Genomic DNA, 27,781 nt, shown 5'->3' with positions numbered 1-27,781 from the left:
TTCAAATTGCATGCCCTGCTGTGTTCTTTGACTGCAAAGGTGTTGAGCTTTGAGCTCATTGCTTGTCTACCTTCCTTGATTTTTTGAGAACGAGTAAAAAAATGAGGCTGTACCTGAGCTTATGAGGACAAAGCTAAACCAGAACAACTAGAGGTTCACCTTCAAAAATTGTATTTGCCTTCATGTTATTTAAATGCATCTAATCCTTCTAAAGCACACATTCTGCATGCCATAAGATAAACAGAACTGCAGCTACTACTGGGGGCTGATGCATTTATTACTTTGTCCTTAGCCTGAGCTTTATTCTCATCGTAATACCCTATAATGATTTGTCATGTTGATGGAAGCCATCTTTTAAATAATACTGTATATGGGTAGTGTAATTCACACAAGCATGCAGAAAACCCTCTAGAAAAATCTTGCACTTCAGAAAGCCATATTAGAATTATAATTGTGTGATATTTTAATGGGGAAGGGAGTAATTTGCAGCATGCTTTTTTGATTCACTCTGTGTAAATCTATCCTAAAAATTGGAGCAAGCCTTTTTTTAGCACCCTTTTAGGGTGTGAATATTTTTGCATAGAAACTCCAGGAAATGGGAATTAATGAGTGGTCTAAAAATATTTTTACTGTGATACAGGGGAGAGTATTTCTAACAAAACATGCTTTGTGCGAGTTAGCATATCAATAAATGCATTGTGTTCACTTATTTGGCATATGGACAATGAGAACAGTTTTGCTCATTATAACTGATGTCAAATGTACTTGGTCAGATGATTTGTTCCAGTAGTGAAAGTGCGCAGCAAATTGCAGTGTGCCGTTTTGCATCGAAATGGGAAGTGTTGGTTCCACTTGCATACACACCTATGTATAACATATAAAATAAGCTTACAGCTTAAAAAGTCTATTTGTAGTTACATACAGTCTTCAAATTCTGTTTTGCCACACCTTCATCTTACCTGTCCAGATATTTTTTTGGACTGCATAAAAATATTAGATTTTTCTGTATTTGGAAATTTCAACATTTTTAAATCTCAAGCAAACAATGATAACTTGGCAATCATGACAGTTGTTAATATTTGCACACAAAATATTAGAAACTTTCCTTCACTAGAACAGCGCCATTTCTGACTCCAGTAGGGAATGATTTCTAATCAGACTATTACACTATGAACATCTTATGTGCACCTTTTAGTATTTCACTGTCCCCAAACATTTTTTACCCTAAACTCCATGGAGCCTTAAAGTAAATAGAAAATGCTTTAAAAAAACTCCTGGTGGTTAGGATGACCTGCCCTCAAATCTGGTCCAAATCTTAGTTTTTGCTGTCTGCCACACTTGCTTCGGGATACCATAGTTCATGGAGAAGTTATTTACTTGGCTTCGATACTGCCTGGTCTGTATCCTCGTCCCTGCTCATAGCCATTATTGGGCTGCTGCTCAACCAAACTGTTGTCATTTGAAGTCCGAATTTTGCATTAGAATGACACCTTAGATTATTTTGTGTGTGTGTTGTTTGTTTTAAAGGCATTTTAGTACTGATACTCAATGTAACAGGATGTTCTAGGTTATAGAACAGATGGCTTTCATTGTCACTTAGTTGATTATAAATAATTGTTTAACAGATATTTCTGTAATTTAACTGATCTTTGAAACGAATAGTTTTTAAATAAGTAATTGAACAACTGTCACAGGCTTTAGATACTAAGTAGCTTTATACACATCTGCTTATAATACTTTTGAATTCATAGAATAAATAGGTAATGGGATTTTTGTTTGTTACAGCTTTTGTGAATGGCTTTAAAGGAAGTTGTAAAACTATCCCTTGTATAGAAGGAGAAGCCTTTACTTACTTTTTTACCAGTTAAAACAGTAAAAGCTGAATCTCTGCCAATATTTTTAAATGGTTAGAAATGAAGAATAATGAATAAAATGTACAGTCCACTATTTTAAAAATGTTTTAATTTGGAATTTTTTTAACTGGCAAATCTCTCCTTTTGAAGCTAGTTAACCAGTGATGTATGATTAAACAGTGACTAGCTGATTAATTTCTGCGAAGAAGTGTGCTTCAAACAGATTAGGAATTTTTTTTATACATTAACATAACTCATATAGAAGACACTTATTTTCTTTATGTGTTTTAATGGATACCTGACACTACTACTATACTTTAACAGATTTCAGAGGTAGTGCTTGTAAGATGGCTTGTTAACATAAGCACTACAGACTCACTTTTTGTTTTTGCAGTTCTCAGTGGCCTCTGTTCTAATGACTGTCCTCGGAAAATAACAGTAAGTGTAACTATAACTTTGCATTACTATTTAGCTTCAAATAAGCTGAGGTCTAATTATACGAAAAACTCTCCACATATTAAGACAGTTACTGACTGGAAGAATGCATAATCCAAATCATGACTGGCCAAGTTCTGCATATTTGAGACCTGTACCTTTCGCCAGCCGCCTGCTCAGAGATGAAATCAACTGACTGATTCTGCAGTGAGCTTTGTTACCTAGCGTCATGGGGGCTGGGATATACTGGATACAAGAAAAACTTGTGTAATACAGCTGGATGCCCAAACTGTGTAGTGTGCCAAGCCTTGTTCTGGGCAGTCAGAAAGGCCAGACAAAACTGATTATGGGATAGATTCAGCCATATAGCCACTTCTGGACTAAAATACAGTATGTGGGTACAATGAAGGATAGAAGGGAAGGAAATACACTTGGTTCTGATGATTCTGCAGATAGCTACATATACATGTGCTGATTTCTATTTCAATTATTTTAATGATCTCCAGAGACCCTGCAACTCACCCACCAAACTTTCAATTAGCAAATTGTTTAGCAATGTTCACAGTGAAAGTTGGCCTAAAAGAGGAACTCAGAGGAATCAAAGCTAGTGTTAGCACTTTAGCGCTGCAAAAATATGAAATTTAGTTTTGACTTGAAAATACAAAAACTGCTTCAAATGGGACCAGCTTTTTCTTCAAGCCTATTTTAAGACATAGCGTTTCATTTCTGATATAATAAGGGGGTTTGATAGTATTATTAGCTTAATTACAAAACTAAAGAGAGGATTTAAAAAGCAAATCTTCACAACAAATGTTGGTGAACATTTCGTTATCAGGATCGTTGAAACACTACTGCCTCCACTGTAATAGAAGTTCTCTGTCAGAAAGCAACATGAAGTACGTTATGCCAAAATACAGCTACTGGGTGGAATAAAAAAAAAAAAATCAGATTTTCACCTTATTTACTCATCTTTCATAGATCTGCATTAACATCACGTTTGCAGTCTCCTACTCTTCATTCTAACCAATTATTATTTTTCAGGCTTTGATCCCATCTCTCATCATTATCACTTATTCTTATGGTTTAGAACTTACTAATTTTTGAGGCATAGTGTGAAATGTGTCATCATCTCTTCTTTTAGTGTTCTTTCTGTAACTCATTTGAAAGATCTTTATTGGATTTGATGCCCTAATATCAGCTGGAATTCAGCATTAAAAAAAAAAAAGGAAAACTTTCTTTAAAATCTATTCTTACTGTTGTCCCCCCTCCTCTCCCTTCCCCACCATAGCAGATAATTGTCCCTCCCCGCCTTCTGAGGTACATTTGTTAGGGTTCATCACTCCAACAATCCACAACTCCCTTTGATTTTTTTTTTTTTTTTAATCCACCACACCCACACCCCCCAATAACTGTACTTTGACGTTTAAGTACATTTTCTCCCTCAAGAGAATTTGCTTAAAATAGATATGGGTACTCAATAAGTAACTATTCAGCTACTTTCATGAATTAAATGAAACACTGCTAAATAATGATAACAAAATTTTGAATTTGTGTAGTATTTTTCTATTCAGAAAGGCCATCAAGATAGTGCATTCTTTCAGACAATATCAAATGAGTTCTGCTTTTTCAGAACATGCAGTTATTTCTTTGAATTTTTAGGGGTTTTTTAATTTTACTTGTAACTTCCAAGGAAACATTAAACCTTTTGCCAGAGGACTGAATAGTATTGCTTTCTTCACTTGGCTAAGTAACGTTTAGCTTCTCATGATTAGCCTTATTTTGAAAATTAATTTCTACATAATGCTATGACCAAAACAGTTGCAAGATTTTGAAATTATCCATATCAAAAGGAAATCATTAATCTAAAAACATTTTTTCTTTGGTTTACTGTTTTATTACTATGGCTTTGTCTGTTCCTAAAACTTTGCCTGCTTTTTGTTTTGTTTCCTCCCCCCCCGCCCCCCTTGTAGCCTTTCGGTGTTAATCAGCCTGGTCCTTACATCATGTACACTACTGTAGATGCAAATGGATACCTGAAAAATGGGTCAGGTAAGATAACCGCATAATGAGAATACACATGGCATGGTCTGTCTGTATATACTTCTCAGCAACCTAAAGAGTTGGAAAGAAGTGTACAGAGTGAAATGGGACTGGTTTTGAATAGCATATTCAGTTTACAAGGCAAAAAAACCCTAACTTTCTCTTCTTTCTTTACAGATTGCATATTTATTACAAACATTGCAACTGCATTCTTTTTTCTTTTCTTCTGTCCCATGCAAATTGGGTTTGAACAGTTGGCTATATCTTGCCCAATCTGAAAAATTGTTGGGTACAATATCATCAGTTTGTGAAATAGCATAAGCTTCTAATGATTTACTTTTTCTACCAGTTCCTTAGCAATTATGTATTAAGAAACAACAGTGGCTTTGAAATACCCAAATAGAATCTTGTAGCCACATGAAAAAGGATCAACATAATATTCAGTAAACACAGGATGTATTTTTCTGGAGTTGTTCACTACATCTGGCAGACTAACAGGCATCTATAAAATCACAAGTAGCATGAGGAAGATAGAGAGGGAATGGCTGCATCCTTTCACGTAATAAAAGAACTACAAGGTATCAAAGAACCATTAGGTAACAGGGTCAAAATAAATGGAAAGAAGCAGTGCTTCATGCAACTTCCAGCTTAACTAGAGGTTTAATCGCATGAGATCTTGCAGATGCCACAGCTTACGTGAGTCCAAAAACAAAGTAGACAAAAAAAGAATAATCCATTAGCCCATGGTTCAAGCAGTGCCTAATGTTAGAATATCCTGGGTTTTGTGCTGCCTTCCTAGGTATATATCAGTGGCTCCTAGAAGAAACAGGTGACTGTACTAAGTGGTCTGTTAGTCTAACTTACAACTGTTAATCTTATGACCATAATGGATTCACTTCTTGCTTAGGCAAAAAATCCCAAACTCACAAGCCAAAACATGATCAGAGTATGCATGTCTGTAAGTTGTACCATTCCAACTCCTTCCTAATGGTGGCAGTCATCTGCATCTGTCACTCAAGTCTTACTTCAAATTAAACTCAGATTTTAAAAAGAAGTTTCCCGTAGTTCACTGGGAAAAGTGTATTCTGTATTAAATAATAGCAATAATTTAGGGGGAAAAAATGCTGACATGTTAAGGTCCTAAATCAATGATAATGCTCTCACTTTGGATACTGTGCTCAGGACTGTTAATTCCATCCTAGAAAAAATAAAGAGAAAGAAGATGTCCTGCAGTACGAACCAGATAGCTGCAAAAACATATCCTGATATTCTGTAGCACTTCTGTATTCGTGCATGCTTAAATATGGGTTTGAAAGCTTGAAAGTATTAGCCTGCATTTTAAGCAAACTAGTAATTAATGCTAACGTGAAAATGCAGAGTATTTTTGCTAATTGTTGCACAAATCCATTTTAACGAACTAACCATCCTGCCAGTTGTACACTCAGCTTCATCGCTCTGAAGGTTTTCTTCATAAGGTAAATTTAAAGAGAGCTTACATACTTAGTTAGAAATACTTAAAACCCCATGATGAGTTTAGAGATTTTTAGTTACACTACACTCTGTTAGATTATCCGACCCATGCCCTTAGGCAGGCAGTTCTGGTTGGGTAACAACTGGCGTATCTCATTATTGCCAATTACCAAGATGAAGGCTTGCAAGCTTTGTCAGAGCCAAGTCACAGTACAGCCTATCTTGTTAACCATACCAGAAAATACTGGTAAAGGCCTACACAGGATCTTTCTCCTTATCCTCAAAAGCCTGGATTCCTATGGATGGGAAACTTACTTCAGTATGCTGTCTTTTTGGGTATTTGTGGTCCCTAATAACTTTTGAATCCACTAGCTTTCTTAAGCCAGTTTTAACTGGAGCATGCGTACCTCAAATAAAACTACCAGTTCTGTAAAGATCAGCAGGTCGGTAGAAGACAAAATTCCACATGAGGAAAAGACTGTAGTTAGAGATCAACAGTTATTTGGTCTGGTTTTGTCCTCAGGCTGGCCATATGGTCAGCATGCGTGCAGTTGCAGTTAGCCATAGCCTGAAATGTTCTTGCCCAAGCAGGAACAAAGGAGCACAGCAGTAAAAAGCTTAGGGTACTGTGGAGGGTTTATGCAGAAATAGAAAAGGCTAAAAGATGTTGCCGGTTCCATACAGGAAGTAGGGCTGCTTGCAAAGATATGCAGGATTCATATTCATACAGACATCTTTAGTTTCACAGCTTCTATCCCGTTTTTGAAGGCATTTTGCCTCAGGACAGGTTTCTAGAGATTTCTACTGTGTTATCCATATTAATTTAATCCACATTAGAGTGCCTTTTCTGTTCTGTTCTTCTTGATGACCGGGTTAACTTGGATTTTGTCCTCTTCTTGCTTCCATGTTGCATATTGGCTTTAGAGTTAGGTTTCTGATAGAATACTGGTAAGACATACACTGTTAAATACAAGCAATTTTGTTGTACCTATTCCTTTTTTGAAAGACATATGAGTACTTGTTTTTCAAAACAACAAAAGTATAAACAGCTTGGAATGCACTTCATATCTTAGGTATAAAAACTCTTTCACAAATTTGTGTAATAAAGATTGGAGTTCACTAATTTCTCCTTATGCCGTTAACTAAACTACTTGCAGTTGATCACTGCCCGTCTGTACTCTTTGGGGCTATCTTCTTGGTATATGGACCTATTGATAAAGCTTCTTCCTGAGAGCTGCTGTCAGAGTTACTGGAAATTACTGTAATTTCTATATTACAAAATTTCTTTCCAGCCTGCCACTAAAAGCTAGTTGAGTGCATTCATTGGGTGAACATGCATCTAAATGAAGAAATCGGTGGGTTTAAAGTAGTGTGATGTGTTTATTCCTTCAGGCTCACTGGGACTTAATGCAGGCCTGCCTAAATTTGGTGCACCCGTGTGAATAACTTAATGAAAACACAGCTTCATAGTTCCTTTGGCCATGTGACTTGTGAATAGATACCTACACACAATCTTATTATCAGAGAATCAGGAGTACTAATGAATAACTCTGCCTAAGTAACAAAAAAGACAGTTTTTGCCTAAGAAGAGAAACATATTAGGAAAACCGTCAAACTGCCCCTTTTTTCCTTCTTTAGGAAAGAGCTATAAAATGGCTATAAATCAAAAAAAACCAACATAACCTTTGCTTAGATCTGATTATACTCATTTAGATTAATTGTTCATGTAGTTAGAGACGTTTTTAACTCTTACTACTTATTTGTAATTAACACAATCTCAGACTTAAAAATCTGATGTTTTAAGTGAAGTCATACAATGCACTTAAATCATGTCTAACAGCTAGCGGAATCTCTATTATTAGATTCTTTAAAATCATAAATAGTAACTGCAGAGGACTGAAACTTGGCATATCTGAATGATATATGCTGCTTTTTAAAACAAATTTGATTTTTATAAATTGACATAATTTTAATCAGAAGATGACAAAATAATGGATTTATGGGATCTCAAGTGCAGAATATCTATTAGAAGGTTAATTCACAGCAGTATAAACTGATTCTAAACCCCACTTTGAGGAAATACAAGTTTGGATGGGTTTGTTTTGTGTATGTTTGACCCTTTGGCACTTACTACTTAAGCAAGCTTATAAAATAACCCAGTGGCAAAATAAAGATGTTCTTCCAACTGCAGACCTCTGTGTCATGGAAGAATGCACATAGCTTACAAATTCCTTATATCTGTGGGGAATAAAGCTAGGTCCAAATTTTAAGCTATTTCATGTGTCATTTTCTTAATTTTTTTTCTGGTTCTCTCTTCCAAGAACAAAAACAAATATATTTTTCTTAAACATTATCTTTAGGGTTTGGTTGTTTGTGGGTTTGGTTTTTTTAGGGGGGGGCAGTGTTTTTAGAAATGCAATGTTTTTACAATTTACTCTAAGAAACAGCTATCAAATATGATTTAATACTGTTGTAGTACCATTCATTTTCACTGCTACCATATTTACAATAATAAAAACCTAACAGAGTCCAATCATGATGAATTTCCTTTTCTGTTTTGGCATTATGAAATAACAGTAATGAATTCCAAGAGCATTTATGACCCTAGCACTATTGCTACAGGGAATTTTCTAATACTGTCTTTGATCAGTTTCTCAACTGTAATATGTTAATAGATTTTTTTGAGTCTGTATAATTCCTGCAAGAACTTTCAAAGTCACATTTTCTGAAGCTATTACATTAAGTTTGTAGCTGAACTTTCTTCTTTTACAAGTCCTACTTGTAAAATTCAGTAAATGTTCTAACTAGAATCACTGGCCTACAGGTTATTATCTTGAAAAACAGTCTGTTACATCAGAATTGTATTCTATTTGACTATCAAGAAATACCTCAAGCAACACTTTTATATGTGTGTACTGGTGGGCAATACCAAACCCACATGGCATTTTTGGACCGTTTATAAACCTACAAAACATCTTTTCCACATTAAGCTTTTAAAAGTATGGCATCAATATACTATTTTAAAACTAATTTTCATCAACTTATTTGCGTTCCTTATATAATATCATGGAACAATCCATATCTGAAGCTTTTAATTATATGAAAGCAATAATGAGCTAATCTGATAGTTTGTAATCATATTTTTAAAATAATTCATCTCTTTCCCAAGAAGTAACGTGAGTAACAACATAGTTCTTTTTTTAATTAAAACAATGCTCACCATTCCTTCCCCCCCCCAAGTCAGCTGATGTTATTTGTTGTCTTTACCGCTGCTCTTAGCAGGGGAACAGTTATTGGCTGAACCACTGAAACCAAACTATCCGTCACCTTAAGTTATCCTTCCAGCCCTGGGCTAAAGTAAATCATACAGTACTCAAAAAATGTCCACCATTCTGCTTCTGATCTTCCTAATTCTGCAGGTCTTTAGTTCTGAATTATGGTATCTTTCATGTATGCAATATTCATGCAAGGAGTAAAATAAAAAGGCATATATGGCTGTCCTTATCTAATTCATTTTAAGGTTCTTTGATGTGCCAAGCCTTAACTACAGGAAATTTGCATAATTACGGGGGGTTTTTTAAAACATTGTTAGAATTATTCTCTCTCCTATTAACATTCCAGTATGTTGTTAAAAGATAGCAGAATAATAATTAGTGCATATTCTGTGCTTTTACTTTCACATTGCTCAATTCACTTGTAATCTTACAATAAGAAATACTGTTAAATTAGCTGCAAGGAATAGCAATTGCCAAAATGAGCATTAGAATTGAGAAGTACTGGGTCTTACATCTGCGGTTAATATCTCCACAGACCATCTCTCTGAGAGGAAATTCAATTGCAACAGCTTCTTCAAATATTTAAGGAATTTTATGCTTGAGATCAGATCAGGTCGAGGTGTAAATCTGGGAGAAGTACGCAAACTCAAATTTAAGTCATGCTTTCTGATCCATTTCCTGCAATCTGCCTTCTCCGCTCCCCATTTCTTTTGGAGTTGTTATTTTTAAGGAGACCCCACAGTTAAGTATGAGTATCAGCCTGGATTTTCAGCTCTACATCTGCATTTCCAGGCTTTTATTGGCTTCTAAGAAATTTCTAATATTATTCTGACAAACTGTTTTTCAGCTGAATCCTGAAAGCAACAGTGCATAGCATAAACTAGAGTATAATAACTAGGGTATAATATCTAAAGTTGAGCACAGAGTAAATCAAAGCTGTTCTTGGGGTAGGGGAAGGATACTTAAGATGAATTTAGTAAAGCTAACCAAATGCAAGCAGTTGGGCTGTGTTGGTTTTTTGTTGTGTTTTTGGGGTTTTTTGTTGTTTTGTTTTGTTTTTTTTTTAAACTTCAGCATCCTAAAAAAAATCATTGTTGATAATGAAATAGTAGCCCTACTAAATCTCTTTGGTTTTGAATAGAATTTTGCTTAATGACTGATGCCAGTTAGATTACTGCAGATTACATCTATACGGCTCTGTTTGTAAACAGTTCTGACCTTGGCTAAAAGGCAGGCATGTCATTTTTGCAAGCTGAAGTGGGCCCCAGTAATGATCCTTTGTGTTTTCTCGAGAAGGCTACCCGATGTGTTTGGTTTCATTTATTTTATTACCAATAACACAAACTTATTTTCTTAGAACTGATGTCCTTGTGGACCCAAAACAACATAAATAAGATCAGATACTTTAAATTTAATATGGAGCAGCTCTTAATTTACTGAAATGTTTTCAGAAGCTGCACAAGGATGGTTTCATATTGTAGCACCAGCACAAGACAGGCATTTTAAATTTGTTACTGCAATGTTGCCTGGTCAAGGGCTGAACAATTCAAATGACTGGGTGGTCCTGTAGAGACTTCGTACTATGAACATCAGGCTGCCTTTAGCCATCAGCACCTTTTTACCCTGTTTTTCCTTCTGATACCAGTTCCCCTTTCACCACAATGCAATTTTTCTGTCTTTCTGCTTGCTTTCTCCCTCTTCCATGTAACATCTGAACCCTCAGATACCTTCTCTTTCTCTCCTTTGCAGGAATTCCTGGCCTTGAAGTCTGCCTGTCTGCAGACAGGCAGGTAGAAGGATAAGACTGGTAGCTATGCATTGCCATAACCCCAGCAGCGCTGGCTGACTCCTTAGTGTGTCGACTAGCCAGACAGCTGAGGCAAAAACGCTTACAGCGCTCTCTTGTCCTTTTTGTGATAAGGACACCTATGGGGGGGAGGCCTGTGATCCTGTGCAGCATGTGGCATACCCAAAATATTTTTTTTTTATATATTTTTTGATGTACCACATGTCTTGTATGTACCAGATGAACCCTTGTGATTGTGCAAGCCAGGCCTAGCCTGGCTGGAGCTTCAGGTTGAGGTACTGTTTCAAGTTTTCACTTCCACTTAAAATGGGAGAATATCTTCTGTATTTCAGCCTGTGCTACGGACGTCTTAATTTTCTCTCTTAAAGTAAAAATATGCCAATAGACTTAGAGTTTGAAATAAATAGGGTCATAGTTGCAGTTTGTGTCTACCAAAAATATTAATCCTGTGGGCCAGGAACAACAGAACAATAAATGTTTAAGGTTTACTCAAAGATAAATAGCCATATGTAGGCATAATGTTATCATATAAATAGATTCATTGAATTGCTCATATGGATCAAGCCATAATTTGTTTAAGCATCTGTGTGACTGAAGCTGTATGGACTCATAGCCTTTGCAATTCTCATTTCAGAGCTCCTTCATTTTGCTGGTTTTGCTTTGTTTTGTTTTAAACCTTCCATGGCAGAATGACCTTTCACATGCTGTTAAGTCGTGCCCTTCTGGTTTTTTGAAATCTGCTTACTCTTCCCTGTTGTTGCATTGAGTTCTCTTGCTGTTTAACTAAATTGGGTTGTGAGGTAAACACAAGTGTCTAGCAGCTATTATAGGAATGAATTCAAACATAAACATTGCAATATATACCAGACAAAAGCAAAATAAGCTTAATTTCAATAGCCATTTGACATTGCAGAATTCATTATGTAGAATTCCACTGTATAGAAAGAAGAGTGTATTCATGGAACAAGCTGAAATACTTTAATAATTGAATAGCTGGATTCTGTTAAGAGGGATTTTCTGGTTGCTATAGGTGGGAATACCCTGCTAGTATGTTTTTCTATATAACTCCCTTTTGTTTAGAAAACTTATTTGAACTTGTTGCATGCTATATTACCAAACTTAGACATTACAAATTAGACGACAACTCCCTGTGCTAAGGGTTGGAATATCAGCAATATGATAATTTTATTGTTTGGTTGGTTTTTTAAAGAGTTTTTAAAGAGTTTCTAGTTTCACTTCTGTAATTTTATGATGTAAAGTTATTCTTAATGAAAACACATATTCTCATATAAATGCATCAGATTTGGAGTTTGGGCTTTCAGAAGAAGTATCACAAGTGTTAGCAGCACTGCAAGTAATAGGTATCAAAGTTGCAAGTGTGCACTTTCAATCCACTCTCCCCAGTTATTTCTGGAACTCCAGAAAAAGGTATTGCGGAAAAAGTTGAGAGGTGAAGTTGTGTACTGCATTAATCTAGAGTTTCCTGTTGTGTGGACTAATGAAAAGAGGCAAACAGCTAAGTCAGAAGAGGTAGATATCCTCAGCCCTTAGAAAGCTGAAGTTACCATTGCATAATTTTAAGCAGAAAAAGAGCTCTTTCTCCACTATGTTTTTTTTATCCAACCAGTGACCTACAACTCCAAAGGCAATAATAAGGGAACTGAAGTAAAGCTTTCAACTAAAGCCAAGGAAATCAAATTCTCCAACTTTCTAAAAAGCTTTCAAGTTTGGAGCTGTTGGTTTTCTGGTTTTTTTTCTGAAAGCTGCTTTGTAAATTCTTATGCACATTACACAGGTGTTTCATTACTATCAGTTTATTTTCCCTTTCTTTTGCAGTAAGTGGTTCTGGCATATTTTCAAATAAAATAAGGAGCTGCCAGCTTCAAAAGATGGGGAAACACTTTGGTGTGCAATGTAGCACAATACTGATAATCACTGTAAAGTAAATATCACTGTAGTGTTTCAACTATGCAGCTTAAGTGACGCACGTTCACAGTGAAATTTTACCTAACTCTTGAACTGGCTTTGTCTTATTCCAGCTGCATGTTGTTCACAGCTATGCAGCAATTCATGCAACTTCTGCATGTAGTTTTTTGGAATAATTTTCGGTTTTTCTAGGATGCATATGTGTATCTAATCTATAAAAAAGCAGTTATTCATGTGTTGACCTCAATATTGAGGCAGATGATGGTACAGAAGAATTTAGATGCAAGTCTGACACTAGATGCTACAACTCGGATACTATGTTTTACACAATGAACTGTTTTTTTACCAGAAAAGCTGCCTACACTGTCAACAGGTACAAAGAATGTATGTCTAAAACAAAGCAACTCCTTGTTGTATTTTCTAACTCTGTTAGATTTTGGGGGTTTTTTGACAAGTTGATTCACACTTCACAAATATCTTCAGTTACTATTTTGGTGAATATATTAAAGCTTCTGATAAATGCACCGTTTTGCAAATTAGAGGAAAATATAGCAACTGGAAGAAATAATGACATTTTTATTTATGAAACCACATTTAGCTATTTAGTCCTCTAATATATTGAATTTGGGGGACTTTTGAAAGCCTAAATATTATTACTGTATTTTGAATTAATCTGAATGGCTTTAGTGGACTACTTAAATGCAAATGATATTTTGTCAAGAAAAGTATAATAAAAAAAAATTAAAAGAATGGCATTTCAGGAGACCACAAGTTTGAAATTGGAGTTTCCATTAGTCTTTCAACTCTGTGGAGTGATCTTGTGTGTTCTGCTCTATTATTCCACAAAATAAGTTTATTTAAACTGACTGAACAATATCAGTATTGTGAATCTATTTATGTAGGTTCAACTAGACTGTTCATAAATCCAGTATCACACATTATCAGTTCTGTTTAAAGAAACAATAGAAAGCATTGCTTCTACATGTAAATGCAATCACCTTCTCTTCATAATGTTAAATTGGCTTCATTTAAGCACTTATGCTGCCTGAAATAAGCTGTTGAGGACATTACAATTTAACCCAGGGCAGAGTGGGCTACTCTTAGCTTTCAGCAAGTTTACATCAGTATAATGGAAACAGAAGGGAAATGCCTTAATTCAGGTACAAAAGAACAAGTACTGTATGTGTCATAGACGACACATCGTTCTGTTTTTCAGACAAGACTTTCAAAAGGTTAATGATATGTATTGCTTCAAATTTTATATGCCAGACTTCAAAAATAAGGAGATTGATTCGGAGATGTTCAGAATGATTTCTGAATATCAAACTCTGCAAAATTTTGTAAGGTTTGGCTGCCCAACATCATTAGCTATTTCTTAAAAATTTGGTCTCTGACAGGCTGAAACCACTGAAAGCCATGTCTTAAAATGTTGAGTTTCTTTACTCTGCCCAAGGTTTTTGAAGCAATAAACTTCGTGACTTATGATTTAAAACAAAAATATAAACACCAACACCTATACCAATACCATAACCCATGATATCTGGGTGCTTCCAAATAACACTTTTGAAATGAGAAGCATAAGGCAAAAGACATAGTGTTGAATAGTCTTAAAAGTAGTATTAAAAAGTAATAATGTACAGCATGGACAGGACAAGGTTTTTTAATTCTTGTTTATAGTAACAGTTCTACTGATGACACGAAACAAACTGTGAAGCAACAGCCACTTTCTCCATCTTGCTTGCATAGGCTTCCAAAAGCTTAAAGAACAATCTTAGTATAAGAAATAAATCCCACCTTCCTTCTTGAAGATGGTATTTTCAAATCTTCTTGGAACAAGTAGAAAACTGTTTACAATAGTTTTACAACAGGGCAAATAGCTTGTCTTGGTTTCAGCTGGGATAGAGTTAATTTTCTTCCTAGTAGCTGGTACAGTGCTGTGTTTTGGATTTAGTGTGAGAATAATGTTGATAACACACTGATGTTTTAGTTGTTGCTAAGTAGCGCTTATCTTATGCCAAGGACTTTTCAGTTTCCCATGCTCTGCCAGCAAGCAGGTGTGCAAGAAGCTGGGAGGGAGCACAGCCAGGACAGCTGACCCAACTAGCCAAAGGGGTATTCCATACCATAGAACATCATGCCCAGTATATAAACAGGGGGGAGTTGGCCAGGAGTTGCAGATCACTGCTGGGGCATTGGTCAGCGGGTGGTGAGCAATTGCATTGTGCACCACTTGTCTTTTCTTGGGTGTTATTTCTTTTTTTGTTATATTCCTTTTCACTCCAATTATTATATAATTATTCTTAGTTAGCTGTGTATTTTATTTTACTTTAGTTATTAAACTGTTCTTATCTCAACCCACGAGTTTTACTTTTTTTCCCCTCCTCCTCCCCACCCCACTGGGAGGGGGGAGGGGGAAGCGGCTGCGTGGTGCTTAGTTGCTGGCTGGGGTTAAACCATGACATAGCTAGAGTTGCTATTTAAATTAAATTTGAAATATTTTCATAAGTAAATTAATTACTGGTGACTGAGAACTTCAAATATGACAATAAACTTGACAGTACTCTCTGTAATTTCTCTTTTTATTTTTAATCTTTGTTCAGGGTTTTTATGTTTCTCAGATGAACACTTGTCATTCTTAATTACTTGTTTGCAATTCTAAGTGGAACATTTGAGTAACCATCAAACTCTTACAGAATTTATGATAGATACAGGGGGAGTAAAGCAAGAAATAGTCTCAAATAGCTGACTACTGATATCTGTAGTCAGCTTTAAAGTAAACTAGAACCTTCTATATGCTGTCATTCTGCTTAGCTAATATCTGCCAATTTTAAAGGCAAATAAAAAAGGTATGTGCACATTTTCTGCCTGCTATGTAGAAGAAAACATTCCTTTCTGACCTTTGCAAATGATCTATTTACATCCTGAAGCATAAGATTTCATTATCCTGATCTTAGTAGGCATAAGAACCAGTGTTAGTAGCCATGAAATTATTCAATGCTTTTAAGAATTCTAGCTGCAGTATCTGACTCTCTAACCTCTTTAAGGCTGACTGCACACAGTGTATGACATTTTCTTTTATTTCCTTTAATTTAGTTGACATTCATTTCATTTGTATGATGAAAGAAAAAAGGAAGATCTCAGTCGCAGTCTCCTTGTAATCCTAAATATTTCACTCAAAAGTCATTCTAAAAGCTTTTCAATGTTAAATGTAACAGCAGTACCTTGTTCTTTTGGGAAAAGTCCTTCAGAATTCAGCATTAGTGAAACAAATTTTTAAAGAAAATTCTTTATTATGTTATAGCATGATCAAGTAATACATACCTTGTTTGTTTTTATAACTAAGTTAAATTTAATAAACCTACCTTTGCTTCTTGCTACTTTTATATTGGTAACCAGTGCTTTCAGGTATTATGTGCTTACTCTAATTTGAGAATTACTCAAATTTTAGATTTGGAAATTGAGACCTAGAGATTGAGCAGTTTGGCCAATATCACGTAAGGGACGTCAGTGACAAAGCAGGGACAGGCTCAAGACTCAAGTCCTACACTGTTATCTCAACTTACTGGAAAAATCCCCGTTCTTAAACAGAAAAGCTGTTCAGCTAATGCCTTCTGCCACAGATTCTATAATCTAGGAATTCATCTAACAATGTACACAGTACACCTTGCCCTCACAACAGAGGACTGAAAGTACAAATCCTATTTAAATATTTCCACGTCTACTTGCTCGTTCCATGGTTCTGCATGGGGACAAAGTAAATCTAAAATATGCCTAATCTTTAGGAAGACTGTTGTTGTTTCTTTTTGCTAATAGCATTTTAGCTTAATAAAAAGGCAACTGCATCAAGCTGATTTTTCAGATCTCATCTAAGTCTATTTAGTTGACATTTATCTTGCCGCCTTAAATAAAATTATCATCGCTCTAAAACTACAATATACAGAATATTTACTTCATGATTAAACAGGCCTGTTTCAAAACATGCCTGACAGCATATGGCAAGCTTCTTCCTAAAAAGCTGGTGGAGAGCGGGGAGGTTCCAAAAAATAGAACCATGAAGTAATCATTGTATTGAATAGGGGTTCAAAATTATCATCATCCAATATACAAAGTAGTTTGTCCCCCATAAGAGGATACAAAAGCTGAAGAGCTGCTTCTGAAAGCAGGTGTCATATCTTGGTAGTCCCTTGGTGTAAGTGCTGCTGTATAGTGGCAAATGCATGCTTGCACTTATCAGGCTATCTCCAGGAGCTAAGAATGGGAGTTTGTTTCTGTTTTTTCTTGAAAGGATGTTTGGCTTTGCCAAAGAAGTTGTGGTGGTGGTTGTTTGGGAGTTTTTCCCCCTCCTCTGTTCACTGCAACTGTGCAAGATGCAGTGCAACTAGGATGGCCAACAGCCAGTTGTCTGAAGCAAAATACTTAACTTTCAGAATCCAGCCTTGGAAGAAAGTGTGGAGAGGTAGAAAGGAGTTTGCTGTAAATTCATTACAAAATGTGAATTCATGTTCTTTAATTCACATTCTGTTATGTTTTGTCACTTAATTTATAATTTCCAATTTCAGGCATAATCTGTCAGGTGTCAAAGCAGAGAAAAATCTAATGCTTTAAAAATACTGACTATATCATATCTGTGTGAAAAACTGTTTCTATTGATCACATAAACCTACTTGTGGTTGTCAAGTATCCCTTGAACTCATTTCTATTAATCTGAAGGGCTGAATTCACTGCAGTGCTTATGAGGTGCTGATATTATTCCTGCTGTGTAACCAGATCACTTATTGAGAGGCTTTCTAGAGAATGAACAAAAATCTACATAGGATCTGAATCAGTTTGCCAGAAATTAAAAGATTACAAGATTTTTATTTAAATGGAATAATCGGATACTTTGGAAATGGTATGTTAGTGAAGCTGTTGATAGCTGCAACACTTGTCTGTTTTGCTACTGCCTTTTCAGGAAACAAAGAATGTTATTTTTCCCCTACAGTCTCTCTTTTAATTATTTATAATTACATGCTCTCACTAGGGCCTAACTTGCAACCACTGTAATCCTGCTTTCATTAAATCAATTTATTATTTGAGAATTTGTTCATGAGAATCTACTTAGCTAATTTTGTGACACAAGAAAAATCAATAGTTACTGATTAACACTAATAAGAATTAAAGTGAACCTTCACATGTTGAGTCTGAGCTTGTAAATCAGTGGGGCAAAAGACTTGGCACCACTCATATCAAAATAAATGTAGGTAGCTGATTTCTTCTCAACTTGTAACAAATAGTAGAGGTTCAGTTTAACATAGAAATGGTGCTCAAAAGAATCATCTCACCTAGAAATCTAAAGCATTTAAGCTATTCTCCAAGTGAGTGCCCACAAGTAGTTTGGAAATGTGGGATTGAGCCTTTGAGAATTAAATAATCATGCAGTTGGTTAAAATTTTTTAAACATTTTGTTACTGACTCTGAAATGTGTATTTGTGTAGAAAGTTGGTGGTTTGGAGGTTGGTGGGTTTTTTTTCCAAAATACCTACTTGGGCTTCTTTCCTAATTTTATTTCAGCTGGACAGCTTAGCCAGTCAGCACATTTTGCTCTCCAGTTGCCATACAACGTGCTAGGCTTGGGACGTAGTGCTAATTTCCTCGACCATTTGTATGTTGGCATTCCTCGTCCTTTAGGAGAAAAGGTTAGTTGAGATTTAAGATTGTCAAGCTAATATTTATGGTGTTATCTTTCCTAATAGAGTTTGGATGGAAATACTGCTAGGGACGCTTTCCCCCCTTCCCCCCCCCCCCCCCCCCCCGAAGCAAGAATATCAAAGAACTAAGTTTGAATACATAAAAGTTTGACAAAAAGAACCTTGTATGCCTGGTTTTTAGGAGGGTGTATAAGCTCTGAAGCTAACACTAAGACCAAAAGATGACGGAAGTTGTCTATAGATGTTAGCACAGGTATATAGTGCTTGTTTATATGGTAAACGTGTATTAGATCTGGGGGTCTAATTATTATGGTCTCAGCTGTAAGACTTTCCTGGGGTTGGTCTGGCCGGTTGGTCACATAATCCTTTCTGCCTCAGTGATAAAATCATGAACAGTATGATGGGAGGTGGAGATTACCATGATTATCTAATCTTCAGATGAAACATAAAAGTAGGGTCCTGACCATTTTCAGTCTTTAAAGATCTGATGGTACTACTTTAAAAAATGAGGTATTTGAATTAGTGTACTGGCCAAATTCTGATTTGGATAATTGCTTTGCCTGCCTTCTTTGTAGAATTGGTTCTTTTCTTCTTTCCCTATCATGTTGTTGCTTTGTACTTTTTAAGCAGGTGCTGTGTTTCGTGTCAGCAACAGTTATTCTGCTTTTTACCTTTTTTTGTCTTTAAAGCACTTTGGAGCTCTCAGAATAAAAGGTTTATACAAACGTAAGGGAATAATCACTTATAGTTAAAATTTAAAAAAAGCAACTGTTTTGTTTCTCCTTTTGTATGTTTCAACAGAGAATTTCTTTGCTTTTAAGTGTGTTGGTTTGTTAGAAATTGACATAGCCTTTGTTTTTCTTTCAGTCCATAAGAAAACAAGAATGGACAGCTATCATACCAAACTCCCAGCTTATAGTCATCCCCTATCCTCATAATGTTCCTCGAAGGTAACTTCATCATTTTGATTTGCACTTCACAAAATGACATTAATACAGAGTTTAAATTAGGCATTATGTGTAGATTTAAAAATAGTCACTTGTATAGAAAGTAAATTTAAGAACAATGGTGGGGGGGTTAGTTCTGTAGATGTAGTTGCCTCTGTGACTAGGCAGAATACTTCTCAAGTATTTATACAGACTCTTAGACAGTGCTCATAAACAATCAAAATCTATTACCAGCTCATACAAACAATCAAAACATATTACCAGCTCAACTCCTGTAAATAACAACATATTTGCTAGGTCTACCAACATTCTTTTTGACAAATTGCAAGCATGGTAATGACTGAAGCAAGCATTTTTGTTCCACCAAACATGCAATTTCTGTCTAGTCGCATATAAAAGCTTTAGTTCAGCCCTTCTGAATGCAGCAGTATCTGTTGCCAGAGGTATGAATGTTTTTCTTTAAGTAAAGGTGAATGGGTTGGTTACACAAGAGCTTGAACACGGAATTAACTTTGCAATTAAAATGTTTATCCCAGAAAGAGAGCACATTTCTCTCTTTGCTATTAGAGAAAACATTATTCACATATTCCAGCTGCTTTTTGCCGCTTGATCTACTAGTGAGGTCAGTTGCATTTATCATGCAGAAATTATTCTGACATCAGTTTCAGCAGTTAGTTTTACTAAGGACAAATAACAGTTGAGAAGTGATGTGCCGCTTGAGTTGCTAATTAACAACCACAGGAATAACATCTGCCAGATGAAGAAAATTTAGTTATAGTCTTGAGGTATTTAAAGGTATGTGTTATGCAAAAATTTTTCTGACATCTTATCCTTAAACTATTTTTGCTTTCTTGTAAAGTAAGTTTATGGATACTGTAGAATAGCAGAGGATAGAATCCCCAGAAGAAATCAGAGTTCATAATAAACTCATCTTAAATTTATAGATTTTTTTTTTTTTTTTAAACATAGATATGTTTTTCCCTGAGAGGCCTCAGTGCTGCCTCAACATAGAGTCTCCTGCTGACAGCTTTTCCATGATAGGAAGCCTGTAGTACAAAAAGGGTGTTAACTGAGTCTCAGGACCCCACAACATTTGAGGGATGTCTTCCAGAAGCCCTTAAAGTGCTTTATTTTGTTGCTCTCCAGCATTCTCCTGCTGTAATCAACTGGTTCTGTTGCCGACAACTGAAGTTGTCCCTGGGTAAACTTCAGGCCAAGAGGTGCCTAACGACCTGGACCCCATGAGTCTGTCCAAGAGGAGCTTCTCATGTGAAGGAAACAATCTTACAGGCTTAGTTCACCCTGCTTCTCCATCTCCCCAAGCCCCAGGCAGTTTTGTGGAAGGTTTTCTTACACATTTTACTTTGTCCTGGGCAGGGGCAGAAGATAAATCTCCTAATGAGAAAAAAGTCAGTCCCTGAGGATATCCATAGCATTCCTGGAAAGTTAAACAGAAACTGAATTTAGACATGGCATTACCTGAAAATAATTTTATTAAGCCATGTATTTCCAAGTAAACACCATTAAGCTTCAGTCTCTAAGTATAGCCACTAGTTTCTGTAGACCAAGTTGTTACCTGTCTTACACTAGCAGGTTCTTTTCATCTTTGTAAGTTAAATCTGTTTTCTGCTTCCTAATGAAGAGTATTAATGTTTCCTTGGATTTTCTTTTTTTATATAGCTGGAGTGCCAAGCTGTATCTGACCCCAAGTAACATTGTGCTGCTAACAGCTATAGCCTTAATTGGTGTCTGTGTTTTCATCCTGGCAATAATTGGCATATTACACTGGCAAGAAAAGGTAAGCTTAATTAACTAGATTCTTTTCTGTATTTTCTATACTATTTAACACTTCCTAATATTTTAGTCTTGTACATCAGGTTTTTTGAGTAGTTTTCTACAGTATAATTTCTGACACAGACTGCATTAATTCCCAAAAGGTGTTTATTATTAATTCAGTATTTACTGCAAGCTTAAAAATTGGCATTGTTTTTATGTAAGCTCTAAGACACTTAAAAAGGGAAATGAAGAGCAACATGGATAAGCTTTTGCCATTAAGCTGTTATTCCCAACTAAATGAGACGGTTTTGTTTCATGTCTAAGCTTTCTATTTTGCAGAGTTTTAAGGAGTACTGTTTTGGAAAATGGAACATAAACTCAGTTTAGTTTTCTTGAGTTCTGCTGGTAATCTAAAAATAAGGAAAACGTCTCTTTTTCTGTATCTATCTTTGCTGATTGCACTGACATTAGCATTCAAGACTGTATAGGGAGTCAATCGTGTGCATATTGGCTGCATTGCTCTGTGTGTCTGAATTATACATGCAGTGTATAGAAATCCATTGATTTGAAGAAGCATTTTGAAAGAGGCCTTTCATGTCACAAAAGAAATACGTTCCCATTTTTCTCAACTATGCTCAGTTCACAATCATATCCAACTGGCAGGATTGCCAATAAATGCTACTACATACCCAAACCATAATCTTAGCTGTCAAATAAAATTACTGCACATTTTGACATGGTAGAACTGTTTGTTATTTTGTGCTTGTGGAAATAAAATGACCTTGTTAAACATTCAGATAGGCTTTGCGCATGTTTCATATTTAAATGTTATTTGTCTGTCAATCTTCACTCTTCAAAATGTTAAATACAGTCTCCAAATAATAGTAAAGCTGGGAATAAAACACACAAAGCAAAGAAATACAAAGTTTATAATGACTGTCCTTAGCATGTCCTACTGTACCAAGAAAGCATTGCTAACTGCTAGCTAGGACTATGCACTGTGTCTCCAACACATCTTGAGCAACGAGAGTAGCAGAAAAAATACTTGGACTTTGGGTTGGGGAAAAATTAACTGTATAATTCCATCTGGAGAAATGGAGATTTAATGTCAACGTTTAAAGCAATTCCTCATATAATAATTCATGTATTGTAATGTAAAGAAGCACTCAGCCCAGAGTGAGTGCTTTCTGGGCCATTTTAAACCCCATTAGGTATATGTGAATGAAGTGGTGTATTGGTTATATTATAAACTAATTTCCAACTGCTGCATCTTGCTCAAAATAGGCACAAATATTTGGATAAATTGTGTGTATTTTCAGACTGCTGTATAAACATTTGTTAATTCCTATGATTTTCCAATGCCTTCCTATTGACTTTTAACTTCCCAATTTTTAGAAGAAATGGTTGAGGTACAGAACAAATAAGAATCTTGACTAAGGCGCATCACTGACATGACTGGGAGTTAAACTCCAAAGTTCCTTGTTTCTAAGCTTGCTCTTGGTTTACTGCCTCTTTCAGTAATCCTCCCATAAAAATACTGTTCTGCCTAAATGCTGTTTTCCCTTACAGATCTCTAGAGTAGTTATTGCAAAGAAAGGAGGGGGAAATATACTGGCAGTTACAATCTCTTCTTTTCCCCCAGAGGATATATCTCTCTGTTAAGCTGCAGTTAAACTCTGTTAAGCAGTTAAAATAAACCATGTACTTTGACCTCTGCAGATAAGTAGTAATAGGAGCCCTCTGTGTACAAAAGTTCTTAAACACTCGTCTGTCAGCCAAGTATCGTATTGTTTAAATAACTGTTGGATTTAGGGATAGTATGTTGCTCTGTCATTCCTTAGAAATTTTGGATCCATGGGAAAAAAAAAAACTTTCAAATCTCAGTTACTAGTTTTTAGTTTTGATACATCAAATGAAAGAGGAATTGAGGAAGAATTTACACCATTATTCATCTTACATTAGCTAAGAACCTTGATATTCCTGTATTCTGATTCTTTATAACTTGCTTTATGGTCTTGAGGCTAGTCATGTGAACACTACACATTGATGATAATACTGCTAGAGAAGTTCTGATGGATTCATCAGAGTATAAGTTACTGTAAAATTTGAAGTAGTAATTTTTTCAGGAAGCACAGAAGAAATGGAGTGAAAAATGCTTTCTAAGTGAGACTATAAAATTTTGTGGAAAGTGACAAGCATTTCAATGTAGGAAAGAGTATGCCACTCCCTTCTTCCCACCCCATTTTTGACATTCAGAATACTACTGATATTGATAAAGTCCCTGCCAAAAAGCCAGACTGATACATCTTAAACTTCACTGACAGCTCTGCTGCTGCCACAAAATGCAGTAAAATCCATAGTTAATCCAACGGAGTTGCTATCATACATAAACATTGTGTGATGAGGAAATCTTTGGCCTTGAGCCAAAGCAGATGACAAACTTTCATGGCAGAACACATGCACCAATTTCTACCAAAATTGTCATGTATATTTATCAACTGAGATACAAATCTGAATGCCCACACAACAGCATACTGTAAAGGCTTTTCTTCATTTTACTCATTAAAAAAAAAAAGTTAGGTATAAGCAAGCTAAAAAGCATTTAAATCTGTTTTGCTAAATTCTCTTATGGTAGGATTTACACATACTGTCTGTCATGACAAAAACACTGTTTTCTAGAGAAGTTCACACTATGTGTTCAAAACTCCTTTAATAAGTGCTTTCATACTCTGTTACTGCTTTACAACACAAGAGGAGGCTTGTGGGAGAGGACATGTTTTTACACATTACATGGATTATAGGTACAATTTAAATATGCTCTTTTTTTTTTTTTCAAGTACCATTCAAACTACTCTTTCAGCAGATCAATGTGTGTTCTGCATAAATAAGCAGGGAAATGCATCCTACCTCACATTTTCATAATACAAACAAAAACACAGAACACTTTTAGCCTACTTGGTGCTGTTAATTCTTGGTTGAACTGCCATCTTTGTCTAAATTTGTATTTAACAGATTTTTTTTTTTAATAATCTCATTTTAAGTGTAACATAGGTGACATTTACAGTTAATCCAGAGTAATTTCATCTCATAATGCAGACTAAATAAATGCATACTAGGAAACATTCTTCGGTTTTGAAATATTCCTTTTAGAAAAGCATATTAGAAAATAATGGGTCATAAATACTAAAACAGCTGAGCATTAACAGCAGAAGCCAATTTTGAGTAGATTATTGCTATTTCAAACTGACGTCATTTAAAAGCTAATTATTGGGGCTTTTACTAAGCTTTTTGCCTTTTGTCAAATGAGTGACTTGGAAAAAAACCATTTTCTGACATTTGACAACTCATTTCTGTAATAGTATTGCTCTAAATCTTAAAGTGTTTTTTTATTATTATTTTTCAGAAAGCGGATGACAGAGAGAAGCGACAGGAGGCTCATCGGTTCCATTTTGATGCTATGTGACATGCCTTAATATTTATGAAGGAGCTGCTACTCATTTGCTTAATTGAAATACTAAAATCTGATTTGTAAAATGATTACCGTGAAAATACTGCTGGTGTGCTATTTGTAAATGTTGTGTTATTTGGTATTTATTTGGAAAGTATTAAAATTAGTCCTGAATGTCTCACAAGGCCTTTCAGTTAACAGACTGTATATAATAGCATTTGGTCTTTATTTAACAGAACTGTAAATTTATTTTTCTTAGTAAAGGGATCAAATTGCATGTACCATTGTTTACGTACCACCAATTCTTTAGTAATATTTGATAGAAAGAAGGCTGTGTAAATAAAGTTTAGTATTTCAGCGAGCAGAATACTTTGTACCACTTGAGTTGGTCTTGTCGTTTATACATTCCTGCAAAATAACCTGCATTTCTGAAAATTAAGCTTGAGCAATTTCTCAGATGACTTGATCATTAATTATTTTGATTGTACTAAATGGTGCTCAACCTAAAGTATTCTGCTTTTTTCTTTGTTTAAATTCATATGTGCAATAGTTAAAGAATTTAGGAATTGGAGAACTGAAAGAAACCTGCAATGTTAATGCTAGTGCAGTAGCTCATCATGGGATAGATGCAGTATTTATGTGTGTTAGTTCTAGAGAGAAGACAACGCATTAAAAAATTAAAATCATAAAAATGTATCAACATTACATAAACTGCTTTTATAACTATAACCACATTTATTTTAGAAAGGCCTAAAGTCATTATAAAAGTAACTATTTTTTAAATTTTTTTTTTAAATAAGAAAGGTATGGGATTTTTTTGTTTGGTTTTGTTTTTTAAGAAGTTAAAAGAAACATTTTGGAGTGGAAGGAGAATGAGGATTGACTCCCTAGAATTTATTGCTAAGAAATGAGATATGCAGAGATTAAATTAAGAATATAATAGGACACTCAGAATAAGCAACATACGTTATTTATGTACACTACTAAGCCCGAATTTCATAAGGCTGTAATAATTACATAAGACAAGTCGCTCAACTTCATGTATTTAAAATTGTGATAAAGTTACAGTTGCTCAGTGTACTTTGGATCCTGGAAACGTCTCTAAAAATAATCATGCTTTTACTTAATAGTTATACCTTAGTGATATGAGTTTACATGATTAATTCTGCATTTAAATCTGTCAATTTGCATTCCTAATAAATACTGTTTGATAAACTAGAACACACTTTCTCAACAAAGTGTTGGTCTTGCAGGCAATCACCTCTGCAGTAGGTATCTCCTCTGGTCTGGCACTTGTCCTGTAACCTGCTGTCCTGTAATACTACCTTTGCTTGTCAATACAGGAACAGAAAAGAGAGTGTAGGTACAAAGCTGAACTGATTATGTCCACTCTGAATCACAGTCAAGCAATTGGTATGGCAGTGCTGAACCGTGACTCATTCATACAGCAGCACTAAGCCAAAAATCAGAAAAGTACTGATAAGCAGTCTACTAAGCTATGAAGTTTTACTAGATATTTCTAATATGAACTGATCAGATGCCAACAAAGGAGACTTTCATATTACCTTACTGTTACTATTCAGGATAGCATATTTCCTTAATGCACACCTTTAATATTTCTCTTAGAGTGGCATGAAAAGGTAAGATTTTTTTTTTAGATAAATACTTAATGCTATTGGACTTTTTAAGCCCCATTGATAGAATTTGCTCCCGACAGCAAAAGTAATAACGGATTTCATAATTAAGAGGAAGCACAATTCAATATATTTTCCTGTCTTTTTCAGATGGTTGGAGAATAAGGCTAAACGCATAATGCCACTGTGGCAGCAAAGTTGTCTGTAGTCCTCTATCACAATATAATAAACATAGATTAGCCTCCTTATGTTTTTTGGAAAAACAATTAGGAATGAAACAACCTCATGCTGACATTTAAGCTGTTGTCAAGTTAACAAAACAATGAACTTAGTGTCTTTTGCTTTAAGGTATTTTGCATGCTCAGTAGTGCATCGTTGCATCACTTTATATACAATACATTATTGGCGCTTTAATAGCTTTCTTACAATAAAGTTTACCACAGGTTCTAACTACTCATAGTTTGGCTCACAACAGTATATGCATACTATTTTGAATTAAGGCATTAAATATTGTTAATGTCTTGTTAAAGGTTTCATGTCGTACTTTGGTTTTCTATTCTATAAGCATCAAAGATATGTTTGGGTAAGGTTATTACCCTTCTACCAGTAAGTTTAAGCAAGCAGCATCAATTAGAAAGTGTACTTCCAGGTGATTGTCACAGTAACTGAGAAGTGAGAACTAGTTCTAACTACATAAATTTTCAAAATGCATCCACTATAACACAGCCCTGGTGAGAAATGCTACTGGAAAGCTTCTTCAGTGTGAAATCTCACCTATATAAAAATACTGTTGACACGCCAACTGACAGATGGCTGTTGAAATACCATCTTTCTTTGTTCTCATTTTCCATGAGAAGCTTTAAGACTGAGTCTTCCTACCAGATTTATCATTAATGCGCTATAATCCCTCAACAAAAGAACTAACTTTTCTGCTGCAGATTAATAGGCATATTCTATATAGTATGATGCTCTTCCTATGATGAGGCCATCTTTCTTAACAGACAGCTGTATTAAAAACATTTGCTACAGTTAATTGAAAAGTAGTCACTATAAATGCACCAAGTCAATTCAGGACTTTTATAACTACTTTCAAATAAATGACACCTAAATAGAACAGGAGAAGTCAATCCATAAGTTTCTACTATATTATAATCATCAGAGCTTAGTTTTGTTAAAACAATGTAAAAACATTAACCATGCCCGTTTTGAAGTTAATAATAACCAAAAGAATTATTTTTTAAAATCCAGAAATAAAATTATGCTTCAAATAAACTCAGACTTTGCAAATAAATAGTACTAATTCTAAAGGGATGGGCAAATTTTTTGATCAAAGGCTGAGAAGTATGTTAAGAAATCAAGAGCAATAGAGATGTTAAATCTGAAATATTGCGATGCTGTTTCAGTAGCCCTATTATCCGTTCTATTTTTTTTTTTCCATTTTGGCAACAGGATCTTTTTGTTGAGGCACTAATAATATCGGCCT

General features: G+C 35.2%; 1 protein-coding gene across 2 annotated transcripts in view; it reads left to right on the top strand.

Annotated features, from left to right (window-relative positions):
• The window catches only part of ITFG1 (integrin alpha FG-GAP repeat containing 1), an 87,691-nt gene extending 60,882 nt beyond the window's left edge, over window positions 1-26,809 (top strand). The window contains exons 13-18 of one of the 2 annotated variants that reach the window (XM_050904054.1): window positions 2,248-2,291; window positions 4,259-4,337; window positions 18,357-18,481; window positions 19,361-19,443; window positions 21,121-21,238; window positions 24,620-26,809. In XM_050904054.1, coding sequence (XP_050760011.1) covers window positions 2,248-2,291; window positions 4,259-4,337; window positions 18,357-18,481; window positions 19,361-19,443; window positions 21,121-21,238; window positions 24,620-24,679 — 509 coding nt within the window. In that variant the 3' untranslated portion in view covers window positions 24,680-26,809. Of the gene's footprint in view, window positions 1-2,247; window positions 2,292-4,258; window positions 4,338-18,356; window positions 18,482-19,360; window positions 19,444-20,586; window positions 20,659-21,120; window positions 21,239-24,619 lie in introns of those variants that run through there. The other variant, XM_050904053.1, reaches the window with a different exon arrangement.
• The last annotated feature ends 972 nt before the right edge of the window (window positions 26,810-27,781 follow it).

The sequence above is a fragment of the Gymnogyps californianus genome, chromosome 12 (genome assembly GCF_018139145.2).
Source record: "Gymnogyps californianus isolate 813 chromosome 12, ASM1813914v2, whole genome shotgun sequence".
In the NCBI taxonomy this organism is placed as follows: domain Eukaryota; kingdom Metazoa; phylum Chordata; class Aves; order Accipitriformes; family Cathartidae; genus Gymnogyps; species Gymnogyps californianus.
The sequence above is the reverse complement of the archived record's forward strand: the minus strand, read 5'-3'. Positions and strand labels throughout refer to the sequence as shown.